The 17626-nt window shown below is 35.9% G+C and overlaps 1 protein-coding gene and 2 long non-coding RNA genes across 3 annotated transcripts in view; 2 read left to right on the forward strand and 1 right to left on the reverse strand.

Annotated features, from left to right (window-relative positions):
* LOC140649365 (uncharacterized) overlaps nt 1-5044 on the reverse strand; it is a 75970-nt gene extending 70926 nt beyond the window's left edge. The window contains exon 1 of the long non-coding RNA XR_012041599.1: nt 4975-5044. This is a non-coding gene — a long non-coding RNA (uncharacterized lncRNA). The remainder of the gene's footprint in view (nt 1-4974) is intronic.
* FMN2 (formin 2) overlaps nt 1-17626 on the forward strand; it is a 164348-nt gene that overhangs the window by 117236 nt on the left and 29486 nt on the right. Inside the window, 1 exon segment of the mRNA XM_072856452.1 lies at nt 11887-11938. Coding sequence (XP_072712553.1) covers nt 11887-11938 — 52 coding nt within the window.
* On the forward strand, nt 1470-2868 carry LOC140649366 (uncharacterized). The gene is made up of 3 exons (XR_012041600.1): nt 1470-1647; nt 2170-2426; nt 2750-2868. It is a non-coding gene; the product is annotated as an uncharacterized lncRNA (long non-coding RNA).

Genomic DNA, 17626 nt, shown 5'->3' on the forward strand with positions numbered 1-17626 from the left:
AGAGTAGATATCTTGTGTGCATAATGGGACCCAAAAGTTCAAAGTAGCTAGTTATTTACAGCATATTCGCTTATACTTGTTGCTAGCAGCTAAAATGGAAAATGGTTTTCCCATAGGCAAGAAAACTTGGACATCAAATTAAATATCCTTGGCAATGGGTTAGAAAGGCACTGCTTTATAAGAATAGTTACTGTCTGGCACAGTTATATAACTTTGAATTAAGTTACTGTAACTAGTCTAGCTGATTGTTACTATTGATGTATTAATAAAAAATCTTTTTTTAACATTAACACTTTTATTAAATTCATGAGACACAAAAGGTTGTATATTACTAGCTTACTTGTAAAGATTATTTCATTCGAAAGATAAAGAAAGGGAAGAGGCAAGAATGTGTTCAGAGTCATAACGTTTTAGATGAAAATGCTAGTGGTATATATGATTGCGGCTGTTCAGTATTTGCCTTGCCAGCCTTGTCAGTAGGCTTAAATAATCAGCATATTCATTAAATATGCAAATTAGTGAAAGGATGCCAGTCCTTTTTCTGATGGACTTCAGGGTCATTCCTAAAGTGATCTTTTTACTTAACAGAAGATCAAACTACCTGTCTGATCCTCTCTACGCTGGCTTAGTGGATATTTGCAAGTATGCTTTATCCTGTGCATTTGATTTCTGAGGTTCTATGTGCCTCAAAACCTCCAAGGCAATCCTCTCTGTTCTCCCATGTTTTCTGTCCTCTTTTTGGGTCCACATGCTGCAAATCATCAATCACAAAGTATATAATGTGGTTCTTTTGTTTTCACAAATGTTAATAATTTTTTCCTGAAATTCTCCATTGCCACAGGGTTTAAAAAGGGAAAAGGAAAAAAAAAAAAAAAAGAAAAAAGAAGAGCTACTTTGAAAAAGGAGATTGGAGAAAAATTGTCAGAAAATACAAGACTTTTAAAAATTATATTGTTTTGTTTGTTACATATTTCTAACCATTTCTTTAAGGGTTTCCAATATTTGAGTAATATAAAATATGTGTAAAATTTAGTAGAACAATGGTCCTTTTCCAATGAAAAGTTATTCAGGCCAAACTGTAGGAATCTAAAAAGTACTATTTGCATCTCCCCAATATAGGGTATATATTCACTGAAGTTTTCTGTCCTTGAGTTACTCCCCACAAGTTATCACAATATGAATAAGAGATATTGCAAAGGAAAACACTATTTGGGAACCTTGTCTCCTTTGTTCTTTATGTAGTTGTGGATGGATAGGGACACAAAAACATCAGAGATCACATCTGCCAGTTTAGAAAGCTTCAGAAATCACTTATTTTCCTGGGGGAAATGTGTCTGACACATGGGAGGGTGGGGAAATACTGAGGGCGCTAATCATCGTGCAATTTGTAGAGGAATTTCATTAGCAGTTAGTAATCCTTTAACTTTGTCCCCATTTGATAGGATAGCCAGCTCATGTTGAAAGAATTGTGTGTTCATGAGCCACAAATGAGTCTCAGTCCCCAGGTTTTAACTGTGGTTAACTTTGCAGTGAAAAGCAGTCTTTGGGTGTTTGCTGTTGGGACTCCAGCTAGGCTGTGCATTCTTGTCAGCCTGATAAGGCAGGAAACTTATGATAGGAGGGAGCAACCATCACTCCCTCGGAAAAGTAAGTCTGGTTTGGGAACTGGGAAGAGGCAATATGTTGGAATCACAGCTTTTCCGAGATTCTATAAATTGTGCAAATGTCACAGACTTCAAATCTGAGCAAGTCATCTGATATCATATTCAGAAGCTAAACCAATATAATTAGTTTTAGACTTTAGAAAAAGCATTATAGTGCAGGAAATTTAAGTACTAGAATGCATTGTTTGTAGAAGAAGTAAAAACATAATTTTCTGATGTTTATCTAGTTCATCTAAAATCTTTGGGAATAATTCCAGTATGACTGTAAGTTTGGGAGCACAAGGTAACCATGCAAGCTTTGGTGCCTTCTAGTCTAATTTTGCAAAATTCTGCAGTTCTGCTCTTGTTAGTGAATGCCAGCCCCAGGTTTCATTCTGCTGGACCCAAGAATACAGACTCTTCTCCAGACCCAAATTCTAGCCACATCCTTGTGATCTTGCAGAATAAAGATGCTAAAATTGTCCTCTTGGGTGAACTGTCTGTAACCATCTTTCTCTTTTGCCAGGAGGAGCATTCAGGAATCCAGTTTCCAAACCCTTAGTAAATGAATGTATAAATCACAAAGTGTGCTGTATTTATCGCTGTAGCTGCAACGAGATAGTTGGCCGTGACTTGTTCTTTTAGTTCAAGCAGCAAAAGGCTGTGCATCATCAAATGATGGATTGTGAATGAGACTAAAGCATCAGACTGAATCTTGGATGGCTGAGTTCAGTTCCTGGCTCCAGAAGTACTGTAGATGATTGCGAAATGAATGCTGCTAGGGTAATCTTAATTCTGGCATTTTCTAACCCAGAATGATTGATTTTGCAGATTCCATTTTCTTTAAATGTTGCTTTTATAATTTGATTAAGGGAGAACATAGCACTATTTAATAATTTTTCTAAAAATAATTTGAGAAAATATGACTAAAACACCATTAGGAATATATATGAATAAATGTTTTTGTTTTTCTTTTTTTAAAAAATGCACAGAACATTAAAGGGTTGGATATTGGTAGATTTATGTGGAAACATTCACTTTAAATATTATTATTATCAAAATATACTCATTACTAAAATTTAAAAAAATCCGTTTTTTTATTTTAGAAGAAAATGTTGGAAGGATATGAAAAGCGAGCAACGTAAAGTCACTAGAACAAAAGATGAAGGGATTCACACTTAAACAATTTAATTCCATGAATGTTTACATTTTTATGTTAGTATTCTTTTTGTTGGATTATTGAAAGAGCTTTTAAAAGTTGTTCTTTGAGTGCTGAAGTATTTTTTTAATCTCATACTGACATCTTAATGCTAATAAATAGTTTAACGTCAGTATTGTATAAACTTGTCCCTACCTCAGATGTCAGCACCTCCCTTGGTGTGCATTATTACATAATAATCCTAATTCAGATTGTGTTGTATTTGCAGCACTAAACAGGCTTCACTGAATTAGCCTCACCTTGCCTCAAAGTCCATGAAAGGCCAAACCTTTAGACTGGGGCCGGCAGCTGTTTGTGCCTTTGGCACAGGACCTCAAATAATTTTCGTAGGCATCAGTACAATGACTGCAGACAGCACAGGTGTGGTAGAGTAAAAAAGGTATGTCGGCATCACTTGAGAACAGATCAATGCATGAGTGTCACAATAACGTGATACAAGTAATCCACCCCAAAATATTCTGAATAAATGCAGCAGATTACTGAAATTACCAAAAACCTGTGGATAGTTGGGGGGGGGGATGATGAATTCACATTTTAAATCTCTTCTCCAATAAAATCCAAAATGTTTTCAAATAAGATTGATTTTACCACATAGTTCTTGGAATGGAGAAGGAAAAATAAGAGGAAGGCATTAAGGCATTAAAGCTCCTTCATTAGCCCTAATCACTATGGCATGACATGTTCTTCAGCACTGCAGAGTCCAGGCTCACAGCTGAAGAGCCTTCCTTTTTAAATCAGGCCTGAAGTCTCTTGTAGTACCTTTACTGTACCTAATAGCATATTTAGTCCTCAGTATGCTAGCTAACTGCATGTCTGTTTAGTGCCTAGTCCTGACCTGACTGAGACCTTTGAGCAGTGTAGGATTTTAGAATCAGTAGCAAGGAACATGGGGTGAGGACCTCAAAGATGCACATGAAATACAATGTATTTTACTTCTGTGAATGTGACATATGACAACATTATAGTGAGTAGTCACTGAATGCACATAACTAAGTATGATGGAGTGATTTTCTTCTTTTTTTTCTTTTTTTTTTTGAAGTGTTCCACTTCTCCCTTCACTCAGCTGACAGCAGATGTCATCTTTCAAAGGGTGGCAAATAGCCTATCTTCTTACCAGACTGCTGCCTGATAGATTAAAAGAGGACACAAATAGCAAAATGTGGAGAGAGTTCACATCTTGAAACACAGCGTGTATGAGGGGTAGATAGGACTTTTCCTGAGGGTTTTTGTTGTTATTATTAATTAATATAGTTATTAATTTGAAAAGTCAGTCTCCTTTTATAGAGTCTGTTGTTGTTAAGTTGAATTTTTTTTAACTTTCAACAAAGATCAACTTTCAGTGCTCATGTATTCACTGAGAGTTTAAGCTGTGGTTCCATAGATATTGGTCATAATCTATGGGGCTAGCACATAATTTGAGTTGTTCCTGTTGTGTGAGAGTGTAAAGTCATTGTGAAGTGCAATTGGTTGGAACCAATATAAATGTTTATGTGTTTAACTTATCGTACATGTTGAAAAAACTGGAACAACATAATTAGGAAAATGTCCAGCATATTAGATGCTGTATCCCCAGTTATCTTCAAGAAACTGGGGTCTGAATGAAGTATTAAAATGTTCTTTTTCATGTATGTATGAAAATTTTAGAAAATGGGGGAGAGGGAGTTGATAGTCTTCATGCTCACAACCTTCTATGAATTTGTCATAGGAAATACAGAAGGATGTAAGACTCTTGCTAGGATTTCTTCTCTTGCAAATCTTTCTTAGCATGAATGTACCCGAACATAAACCATCCAAATGTACTTGGATCTTTGTTCAGTGTAAACAGAAATTCTCAAAGCTATAGCAACGTAGCTCTGATGACTCATTGAAAAAGCATTGTATCTGTCAAAACCGCCCCCCCCCCAAACAAAAAAAAAACACAAAAAACAAAACTGGCTCCACTTGAAAGTTACTGGAAAGCACATTCATAGTTAATGATAAACAAATACTAGTTAACACTTTAAATAAAAAGAGTGAAAAAAGCAAAAATATTTAGGACATAGACAAGCAGATGAAAGGATTCTTGTTGCCTTCCATCTGAGATTACTCAGATGTATTCCTGTATTCAATTACCTGAGAAGATGTGATATTCCCTTAAGAGAGATCAGGAGATCAGAAGGGATGGCAGTTTCGTGCATCTTCTTACTCATAGCCCTTTGAAACTGGTTCAGCAGAAATAGCTTAAATTGCAACAGGGTTTGGGGCCAGACGGTGACTACAGACAGTAATCACTGGGTCAAGATCACACCACAAACCAACAACAAAACATTCTGGTGGAACAAAAGCTCTGAGAGGGCGTTTGAATGCTGTTTGAGTAGACCTACAAGGTCTACTTGGAATAATTTCTGAATCGGAACCAAAGGGTCCAACTTGTTTTGCAACTATGCTTATTTAGTACATTTGCATATAAAGGACACTGATAATTCTTATTAACTGCTAGCTTTGAGTCTATTTTTCTCATTAAATTCCTGTTATTATTGCATATTCAATTTTAAGCTTAAAGTTTTAATGCTTTTTTTAAACAAAGCCACTAAGCACAAGCTCCTGCTGTCATTTAAAAATTAATGATCATCTAACTTTTCTTTACAAACTTCCCCAAAACCGACTTCCATTTTGATAGTTTCCATCTAAAATGGCTACTTAGTTCTTCCCAGTGCCACTCATGTTCCCAACCACATTAGTCTTATTAAATAAAACATGCAAATAGAACAAACAACAACAAAATCCAAAAATTGAGGCCAAACACATTCAGAAGTCTAAAGTGGGGGGAGAAAGAGGTTTTTCTCAAGAGCTTTCTACTGATCCTGGTGTCTTTGCTATTTTGCTTTGGTATTTCAAGGTATTTCAAAACACAGCATTGAACAGTATGCTGATTGCCAAATAAAATAGCTGTAAGTATTATTTTGGGGTTTTCTCGGGGCATTTAAAAGTACATGTACTACCAAGGAGAATGGAGGAATTTTCTTAGTAGCTCTGGCAGAGGTCTTGTAGACTTGAACCTTAGACCCTAATAATACCAGTGTAACTACATGCCCTTGCTTGTGGTGGTTGTTCATCCAGTATTTTCTCTCCCTATCTTAATTTTCTTTCTGTCTTAGTCACATGCATGAGATACCTACAGCAGGTATCATGGCCTCTCTCAGGCACCTCAGGTCCTCAGATCTTAGTGGAGCTGGGTCAGCAGTGATAGATCAACTGCCTGACGTTTCATACACTTTTTAAGAAAGTCTATCCCTCAATTTTGTTTTTAGTTTCATTTTGTTGGGATTTCTTTTGAGTTTGTGGCTCTGCCAGAGGAGATATTTGGTATATTTTCGAAGTCCCAGCTACTATTCACTCAGCACCACTGTGGAAAAAAAAAAAAGTCCTCTTTAAAGATCCTGATAAATCTACCACAAGGGTTTATAAAAGTGTTAGAAATAGTTTTTTCTTTTTCAGTAAAAAGGATTTCTAAAAATTCCACTGCTTTTCGATAGTATATATATAGCACAGGGGCAGAATAGTCCCAGTTTAAAACAGTTGTTCTAAGTCTTTGACCTCCCAGTTAGTCTTAGGTCAAATATTTCTTAAGATTTTTAAATCCTCTAGAAGAGATGATAAAGAGTGAAATGTTGCACTTTCAAACAAGAAATTGCAACAATTGATAATAGAGACAACAGATGTTATATGCAAGATCTGTCCATACAGAAAATAGTCTGTACATACAGAAAATAGAAATATTCATGTCAATAACTTTTTTAAAAATCAGATTTGATGCAGAAGGTATAATGGTTAATTTTGGAGGAGACTAATATAGAAAGTTTATTGGACTGAAAATAAGAAGATACTTGGCAATGTTCTTAGTTCACAGAATAGCTTGATTCCTGCAGTGATTTTAGCATAATAGGTCCGAAATGTCACTTGCCATTGAGGTCAGAGGGGAGAATTTGTGGTCAAAAAATGGCTTTTATGTCCTTACCTTTTAACTGCTCTTAATTTAATTTAATCTTCTAGGCTTCTTAAAGAAAAAAAAAAAAGGAGTATTTGTAGAAAACTGAATTATACTGTTCTGCTAAAGACCATTATTTTCTAGAATGCCTGTGTATACTTCTCACATTCAGTTTTGTGAGATGCTTCAGATTTTCATAAATGCATAGGTCACTTTAGTATGGCTATTCATATATGTGCCTTTGCAGAAGTTTACATGTAATCTTTGCAGGACTCTAATCTAAAAGAATTGGAAGAGCAAATGGGGAACAATGGCATGTATCATTTTGGAATGTAGGTATATGCTGATAACCACAGAGCTTTTGTGAATTAAGTTAATTAGACTTCATTTGTGAGGCCTCGTTGGAAAGCTCATTTTGAATTGCATGAAATCAAGTTTTATGCCTCAATTATAAAACATCAAGCAGTAAATTAAAGCAAATATAAAAAGTGATAAGATAGAAAATAGAACATCTGATATGTGGAAATTTTGAAGAAATACATATACCCTTTAGTTAAACGAATTGATTGAAGAGTCTTGGATATAGTACAGTCCTCATCCTTGGTAAGGAATGACGTAGGGAGGAAGGAATGTACTTGAATTTTGACCAAATATATAAAGTATTTAGGAAGTATAGACCTTGCTCTAAAGGGAGCCCATCTTTAAATAATCTGAAGGTATCTTAATGGAAAAAGCAGGCAAACAGTGGAACATCATCCAACAAGAAGGCATTAAAGATGCTTGCAAAAGAAAAAGTAAAAAGATAACTAATTCAGTATATGTCGTAAATAGTAGATAAGGCTGCTTTGCCCCATGAGAGGTCACTTTCACTCTAAAATGTTCTTTTTTGATATGGCAATGTTTTTCAATATGACCTGAGATTATTTTTCAACTACATCCTTTTAAGTAGATTTTACAGAATATATATCCCTTCAGGATTATGAGAGTTGCATATAAAGCCCTACAATATATTGAGTGTATGCAGGCAGAGATATAAAACAAAGTTTTACCTCTGTTTACTGATGCATTACATGAAATATAGTGGCTAGTATTTGCTGGTATGATACAGTCTTTAATAGATTTGGAACAGTGTATTTGGAGGTGGCTTAGTAAGTTAGTGTCAGGGATCAAGAAAACTACTCTTAGCAGGGGGTTGGAGAAAAGATGATGAGTCAATAAAATAGGGAATATTTTCATCTGGGAAAGATAACTGACCCAAGAGCGGGAACTCCTATAACTGTCAGAAAAACCTGCAAGCAGTCACTGCTATGGTCAGCTGATGGATTCCGAATACATATGAAAGCAGATATGGCTTCTGGATGACTATAAGACATCTTTTAATGTTTTTCAAAGAAAATCAATAAGACTTTCCAAAGTAATCTTTCTTCTTGAGGATAGAGATAGAGAGAAATTTTAGTGGCAGAACGGAGCACTCAGATGTGCTCAGCTGCCGTGGTATCCCTGGAAATGACCAATTTTCCTGTATCAGCCATTGCCATGGTAGGATCACTGTGGAGCGGGTAGGGATTTTCTCCTTTCTACTTTACCTGTTGGAGGAGTTCTCTTTTGTAAAAGGAAATACACTTTTCTCCCAAGACTGTTCTCCCAAGGTAGACACCTTGCAGCTGGTACTTAGCACTTAATTGATATAGGCTGCCAAGAAGGAAGAATGCCAAACGGGAGCTTTTCAGGCACTCTCTTTACAGTTGTGATGAACTGCTTTGGAGGAACAAGTAACAGTAAAGGTGCATTATATTGAACGAACTGGTAAAGTCTAATGCACTCTGGGACACTTCAACTGAATCTGTCACGACTCTGAATTTTTTTTCCTCCCCTACTCAAACAGGAAAAATGAGTTGAAAGCAATTTACCAATGAGGTGATTAGTACAGAGCAAAATACCAATAACCACTAATATCAGGTGATCATACTAGTGTTCCAGAAGTTATAGGAATCTCCAGCTGCTTCAACATCTCATAGTTATTTCATTGTATCCAGGTGACTTTTGTGTTTCTGAGAACAGGCGGCTTTCTTCCCTTGCTGGTTAAATCTCAATGCATGCCTTTGACTAGCCATTGTCCACAGCTTTCAGATGTTTACTGTATACTAGTGCAAAAGCAGTCATCTGAGTATTTTGTTTGGACAGGGACATATCCCTTAGTGTACATATCGTATTGTCTTCTCTTTCACTGGTGCCACCTGTTGTCTTGTGGAAGCAGAATTGTTTTCATAGTGTTCTTTAATTTTTTTTTTTTTTTATGCCTACAAAAGTAAGGAAGCACATGGATTGCAAGACAGATTTACACTTGAATAATATCCTTTTGATAACATGCAAAAGATTTAGAAGTGTCATCACATATTTGGAACAGACTACAAGGGAATTCTCTTTTAGAGAAAATTCTTTCCTTGCAAGACTCTGTTTAATGCCAAGAGGTGATCTGATGCAGGATGAAATCTCTCTCTGGGTATAGTAGCTGCCTTACGCATATGTACTTATTACTTTTTTAAAAAAAGCTATTACATGCACCTGCATCATTCAGGGATTCTCAAGGTTCTTTTCATTGTGTAATACCCATTCTCTACGAAATGATTAAAAGTACAGATACCTGAAGTGTTTGGTTTTTTTTTTTTTCCTTCCTCTCTGGACCATAGTAACCTCCATTTAATTGAAACAAAACTTGCTCCAGAATGAGGACGTTCTGACATGCTTTGATAAGTCTAGTATAATATGTTGTACTTGGACTCTTTCAAAAAGTAAATTGTGTAATTTTTGCTCCATTGTTGGTGGGTAAATAATTGTTTGTAAGCATGTGCAGAACAGTTGAAATAAGCAAGAAAAAAAACAAAACTAGACAGCTCAGATGATGTTATATCCCATTAATCCTGGAAATTATAAAAATAATTATATCCTACGAATATGATGTATGTACTAAAAGACTGTCCTAGGCTGGAACATGCTAGCCTCCATTTCCAAGCATTGTTTAACTGAGAGGAGTCCAAATTACATTTTTCAATAACAGAATTATTTTTTTTTTAAAGTTGTATCCACAGATACTTAGTGAAAGTGTTAATGCAGAATTAGATACTGGATCTCCCTTCATCCAGGGAGTCTGTGTGCAGTTTCTTCTCTCTTGCACCATATGGCTTTAGAAGTCATACCTTGACTTTCAGGATTGAAGTATGAAGAGAAAAAAGATATTAATGAAATTCTGTCAAAGCTGCCAGGTTTCACCTGGTTTCATATCCAAAGCAAGGCAAGGCTTTCAAGAAAAACTCTAAGTCAGCCCAGATTCACTCAGCACTGGGCCCAAGTTCACTCAAAAGGGTTGTGAGCCCCCACAAACCTTTTGAAGAATCTGGGCTGAGTTTCAAGTCGGTACTGAAACCTGTAATCAGGCAGGCTTCACGTGCTCTTGAATTTCCTTGAGAACACTTACCCAGCTCTCCCTCCAGTTTTCTGTGGTTTGCTGGGATTTTTTTCACTTTCAGCAAAACAATGATGGAGCCCAAGTCTTCAAGTAATGATTACTAAATACAATGTTTGCTGCTGCAAACATCCAGGCACTGCTCACCCTACTCAGCAGCCTACATTACTACTAATAAAAAGCATTTGCAGCATCAGACCTAGCTCTGATCCTTGTTCTGACTAGGGAATGAATAGGGAAACTCCATTTGTGTATCTCTGCTACAGATTTCACATGCGTATTTTAGTGTTAGTGTATGTTTGTAAAGTGCAATTGATTGAAACATTGTAACAGAAAAACAGTGGTTATCTTTGTTCCCTAATAATTGCATTGCCTTTCTCATTTTTGCCAAATTTTAAATCAGGATTTTCTTTTTCAAAGGTGGTGTGTCTACAATGTAAAAAAATAATTTTAATGAATTATTATTGTAGAGCTATGTAGGGAAAGCGGAATGAAAAATAGCTTAAAGTTTTATTGTTCTTTTTTAGATTTCTTTATAAATTCTGTACCATTGACATTTGTTTCCAGGATAGTTCAGAGCCTTTTCATGTCCCAAAACCCACTGATTCTTGGGAATCCTAAAATTCTCCTTGCAAATTAGCAGACCAGTAGTCCAGCAGACTGAAAAGGGGAATCGAGTTCCAAACTAAAAAGCTTTTGGCTAAAGCGTGCAGATCTTAAATGGGATTTAAGTTGTGCTACCTGAATGACTATATAAATCTCACCTAAGCACACATGCACAGAGCAGTTTGTACTATGGCTTTGCACATTGGTGACGCCTAAGTTAATATGCATGTTCTTGTAGATTTTGTGTATGAGAATACCTATCTAAGTTAAGTTAAATGGGTACAAAATAAAATATGAGAGAACACATGGAAAATAGATAGTTTTTTCACCAATGTGTGGCAATGACAGTTTAGTATTTTAATTTCCTTCACATGATCACCAAATGATAATTTTCTTCATATAAAAACAGTCATGTTTTCAACGTGGGCCCTCTATAGCTTTAGTACTTCACTAACTGATGTGCATACAGGGACATGGTGTGTTCAGGGAGAGGGAAGAGAGCTTTTATTTGTAACTATCTAGCAACTTTTAGAAAAGCTGTAAGGCTGAATCCTTCCTGCTCTTTGCTCAGCTTTTCCTTCTCTTGGTAGACCAGTTCCCATATTTGTTAAGTTTTCAGAATCATTCTTTAAGATCTGTTTTTAAGTCACTTTCATGACTTGGTAGTTATTTATATCACTGCAACTTTTTTTTTTTCTTTAATTTGCAAAACTTGCTTCGAGGTTTTTTTGTGGTTGTGGGGTTTTTTTAATAAGGATATCAAAATTAATGCAGTTTTGTGGGGGTTTGGGGTGGTTTTTTTGTTGTTGTTGTTTTTGTTTGTTTGGTTTTGGTTGGTTTTTTTTTTCCTCTTAGAACTGATGTACAAGAGTATATCCTCAGGTGGTTTCTATACATTTTATACATGACATATTTACAATGAACATTATCCTGAAACAACAACTTTCTCTTTCATCTTGTAGCTAATTCTTTGATTGTATTTTTACAGCTAAAATAGACCAAGAAAATGAAGAGAAGTCACTGACAGAAGCACATAAAAGGTAAGAAAGAACAATGCAGTAAAACCTTTCTTTGAAAAATAAGTTCTGGTAGAAGTTGCTGTATTGGAAGCCAGCATTATCTTATTTTTGAATAGTGAAAGAAATGCACTCAGAAAACTAAGTGATATTTATTTATTGTCAATTTTAATCTGACAATTAGGAAAAAAAATTGAAGGAATATAGACACGTAGCCTATCTTTAGAGAAATATTGCACATGACTCCTGTCTTTCAGAAAATGCATGTACCTTATGTAAAAACAAATTCAGAATATACCATTTGGACTGAGAGAAAACTGTTCATACTACACCAGAACCATGGTGATTTGACAGACATGTAGCATTCCCCAGACAACTAATATTCATTAGGTACCACTTCCTGTGCTTATAAAATATCTGCTTTAAAATAAAGAATGGAAATCTGTTTTTTAATATACTAATGATATGTATAATTAAATGTGACTTCCTTAGTAGAATTGCTAATACATCTTCAAGTAGCTTTTTGTGGCAAAAAGCAAAATACCTCATTAAGTTTCATTACAGATGTGTGCAGTTGAGAGAGTTTTCAAAATTGGGAACTTCACTGCATTGCTCAACTTGTGGTTTCTTCTGATTTTTTGGCAATGTTCTCCAGAAGCAGTGTTTAAACGGGACAGATTTTTATCTGTCCCAGCAAAAGACCAAAATATGACACACACCATTTATAGTCCAAATTTAGTGAAACTGACAGTCTGCGTTTGTTTTTCTTTCACTAAAAATAGCATCTTCCTTTTGTACTAGCTACAGCTGCCACTTGAATATATGCTAATGAATATATTCGTTATATATTCCCAGAGCTGAGAAGTCTCTCACTAGGATTCCCGTAAAATATACCACTAAAAGGTTCTAGTTTTTACTATGGTTTATTAGCCATGCTATGGCCCCAATGCCCAAATTTGCTACCTGCTGTAATGCCACAGTGCAGTTGACATCTTTCCTGGTACAGCACCACGTTTTCTCTCTATTCCCTTGGGCCGTTTACTAAAGATAGTACCTGAAAAAGAAGCTAAGGGGAGAGTGGATGTTCCTCTGCCACAGGAAGCTCCCTCCTTACTTGTAAGGAGATGGTAGGTCCTTGAGTGGTACATCAGTGATGCAGGATCATGATGGAAAAAATGGAACAAAGGGAGTATTGCTTTGGCTTAGTATCATACCTCTTGCTCAAGTATATGAAAGGCATTCCTGAAATTTCTTAGGTTTGTTTAACTGCTGAGTTACATAATTCTTATCCTTAAAAATTTCCTTCACAATAAAACTTTGAGAGAAGAAACTGCTGTTAGGAGAAGAAATTTTTGTGATCTCTGACGGCTCTTTTAAGGAAACTGTTTCTCCTGTGGAAACTGGATTAGACTACATGTCCAAAGCTGACAGATATCTAAGGACAAGGGGAATCTGCAATCCAGTCAGAAAATCTTGTGACCTGTTACTGTCTTCTGGGGTCTAATTCACTCTCCATTCTTATTTTTTTTTCCCTGACTGCACTGGAACCATCATATCAAAAACTTCCTATTGGTATATCTAGCATCCACAATATGGGGGAAGAAAGCAAACTGCTCCCTGGATTCTCATTCAGCTTGGTCTGCTCCTTCTGACTTGTGCTAACTCTTTCTTCTCCCCCTATGTTGAGTGCAGCAGCTCCTTTTACATAGTCATTTGTCAAAGAAGAAAATTCAGCTTCTTTGTTCCTCTTTACCGTGAATATCTAGCAAGGATAACATCCCATGCAAAACCTTTTGTGGAACACATGAGGAATTATGCTAGGACAACATTAGAGCAAAGTTATTTTTTACTATTGTTTAGGCTACATTTCTCTTTCTTTCTTCCTTCCACCTTCCCACTGAAATTCTTAATCGGATTAGTGGTATTTGTTAAAATATTGAAGACAGCTTCATGGTATAGTTTTAGTATTATGTATATTTATTTCACTAAGATCTTTAATTTGGCTTAGAAATAAAATGCTTGGGATCTTTTTTGGCAGGGGATGGGTGAAAAAGATGAGAACTTTAAAAGCTAAATAAAAGATTAGTTACATTTGGTTAATCATAGGTAGAACAGCAATGCATGGGATGACTAGACAAGCAGGTAGTGCAAGGAAAAGTGATGGATTAGATGGAGCAAAATTAATGTGATTAATGTGCTTAGATTTTCCTTTTTGAAGTGGATAACTTCAGCCCGTGTATAAGTTCAGGTCTACCCCACGATAGCATTTCTTTAGCTTTCAGTAAAAACTACACATTTTCCTTTTTTTGTTTTGTTTTGGTTTTTTTTGTTAGTTTGGGCACAACTGATATCTCCATAAAAATATGAAAATCTAAAAGAAAAGCTCTTGCAGCAATAACAACAAAAATGTTTCTAAAATGAATAATGATTTGGGGAAAATGCAGCAATGTGTATTTTAGAAAAGCTCAGTTGTGCAATAGATGAGCTGAAATGGAAAGTTAATCTTCCACACAAAATAAAGACACAGAAAATGGAATGTCTGCTCCAAGGACTCCATACAGTGTATAGCTGTTCATTTGTCACAAGTGAGAAAATGTTTAATCGGTTTTGAAATGATGTATTCTCTCTTTATTTATCGTGTTTAGTGACTTTAAGAGTGTCAGTATGTAAAGTGTTTATCCAAGGAATGGATTTCTGGCACATGGATAAAATGAAAAGTGAAATGTTTAGTTCGCAATAGGCATATGTTCCAAGATCTCTCTGAGTAAGTATCCCGAGATGAGAAGAAAGCACACAGGTCTGTGTTTATCTAGCTTACGCAGGCAGACAAGGAAGGCTCCAGCCTGGTATTAACACTGAAGTGACATGGAATGTCTTCACCAAACCCCAAACAATTACATCATTCCCTTAACAATATTGATAAAGTGTAATAAAAAAGAACCTGGCAGTTTCCAATTAGATCCTTATTGCTAAATACTTGAGAAACTGTGAAATACTTGACAAGTTAAAGTAAAAACCACTGTTTTGGGGGGAGGGGAAAGAAGTAAAACAGGAGAGGAAGAGGAGGGAAAGAGATGCTGCTATATTTTAGGAGTCCACAATTTGGCGCTTTTTTTAAATTTTAGATTGTCTTCTGTCCCAAGATGCATAGCTATATACTCAGTTCATACAGCTGTATATAACATTTAAACCACTTTATAATTAAAATTTAGCATCTTTGAAAACTGGGAGATACAGCACACTTTTCACCAAGCAACAAATACGTTCTCTGTTTTCTGTATTTTCATTTACTTAGCTTTAAATATCTCTAATCTTTCAAGATGTGATTTTCTTTAAGCAGGGAGAAAAAATTAGAAGCACTATTGTTTCCAGGTATGCTTAATACAATTTTAGAATGAGAGAGAGTTTGATTACAGTATCCACAGCAAGCAGAAACCAAGATTGCATCAAAGTTATTGTCAAAAGTAGTATGATAGACGATGTCTCGTCTACCATGCTAGGATAAAAGGCAATAGCAACAGCAGCAACATAACCTTGCTGGTTTATAATTGTAAATGAGCTAGTTACTCGTCTTCTTGCACTTCGTTCCTGAAGAAGCAACGGCTAAACAACCTGACTAGAATTACCAGAAACGGCAATCAGTGAAGCTGAAGGTCCTAATTCTCTGCCTTGTTACCTCTATTCAGCTGGATAGCTATGAAGGAATAGCATGTAGCTTTATTACTTTCTTATAATACCTTACCCAGTATTGTGTTCTGATCTCCTTGGAAGGCTTCCAGATTAGGGTCTTTTTTTAGAAGAAAATACATCCAGATTGTAACACTGATCTCTCTTCCACTGCAATAGTTAAGATGATCTTTTTCTTCCCCTCTACCTGCAATGATTCATCTCTTCTTGAGATAACACCTCGGGAATCATTCACAAATTGAACTGGAGATGTTTGGTTTAGACCTGAGACACAGTCAGATGATCTTCAATTCTTCCTGCTATCTCTCAGTCAATGAAGCATCAGATTCTAAGTTCAGTCCAGTAGCACTGAAAATTGCTCAGTTTGTTTACTCATACTGCACTCATGTAAGAGGCAATGTATGCTGAGAATCTCTTAAGAACCCTACAGATCCTTTTATTTCTAACATTTCAGACAGTATAACCCTGCTTGAAGTGATAACATAGGTCACTAAGACAACAGTCCCATATAATGGTGGCTTGATTTGGGGTGAAACTGTTCACCCGTTTTTCCTGCTGTGATGCCTAATGAGGGTTGGATAGACAGAAATGCCACTCACTATCATGGCTTTGTGTACCTCACTGATTTTGACAAATCTGAGAATTTAATCTGTTCTTTAGTAAATCTCAATGCATTATGAGAATATATATTTGTTTTATAAAAAGTCAAACAGAGGACTTTCTGCCTTCTGACATAAGTATCAACTGGGGAATTTAGGATGTGTGTGGCTGGGTATGGAACACTCATCTTCCCACATCAGGATATTTTTATTTGGTTTATTTTATAATTTGCTCCCATTACTTGCACATTCCAGTGATTTTTTAGGCTTTTAAGTGCTTCCTGAGTGCAGCCTCCCAGGCACCTCTTCTGTTTTCAGAACTTTTAATAATCCATTTAGCAATGTGGTGTTGCTTTCTTTGCTATAGCAACAAATGACATTAATTTTGAAGAGAAATGTTTACCTTTAAATTCCCTGCAAAAAAAGTAGTCCTGACACAACACTCTTCGCAGACTCCCATTGGCTTCACTGAACATGAGACCTGGGGACGAACAAAGCTTTACACCTGCTTATGAGCTGACAAGTTGATGACACTTAGAGAAATAGCAGACAGTATGGTACAATGGCACTGCTGAAAAGCAACACCTAGAAATGTAGCACCTAAGTCTGGTAATCCTTTAAAACAGTAAATGTTCCTCCCGCCTCACTACCCTCCACACAATGGCTTGGATTGTTTCCAAAAGTGAACTGTAAAGTTAAAGTGAAAATTGAGTTAATGATTGAAATAAAGTGGTGAAAAGCTCAGAATGGAGAGAGGTATGTAGTTTAAAAAAAAAAAAAACAACGCTTTTAACTGAAAGGCAAGAATATGCTGTTGGACTCCATCTTTCACTACTCTTTGGCCATTCATCCTTTGTTGATTCCTTTACTGTTAGGTCTCTTTTCTCGCTGTGTGGCTCCCAGCATGCAGACTTTAATTGCTCATAGTAATACATTTCAGACTGTAGGTATACATTAGTTGCATCAGCAAAAAGTAAATACTTGGTGAGCAAAGGAAATGTGTATAGAAGCAGCTTACAGATTGTTAAACAGATTGGATCATTCTAGTTTAGTATCTTGTCTCTGACAAAATATCAGGGCTTGTAATGCAGTAATGGAAACTTAGATGGCAGTTTAGTTATGTCAAAAAGGCTCTTCTGAAATATGGGTAATTGATCTTTCCCTGAAAGATGAAGTCTTTGTCTTTTCTGAAAATATTTGCCAAATGACTGCAAGTCCTTAACCATTTGCACGATTGATTTTTGTCTGTAAAAGCATTGTCTTTTCTTTTAAAGATGTTGGGCTGCTTGCTTAAAAAATCATTTTATCTTATTGGTTTTAAATTAGTTTGCATTTAATGGCATTCAGTGCTAGTATGAACAAATGGTAATATAACTTTTAACAGACTGGGGTACAATTCAGAGTTCTAATATTCGGCAACATAAAC

Source organism: Ciconia boyciana, chromosome 3, assembly GCF_034638445.1.
Source record: "Ciconia boyciana chromosome 3, ASM3463844v1, whole genome shotgun sequence".
Classification (NCBI taxonomy): Eukaryota; Metazoa; Chordata; class Aves; order Ciconiiformes; family Ciconiidae; genus Ciconia; species Ciconia boyciana.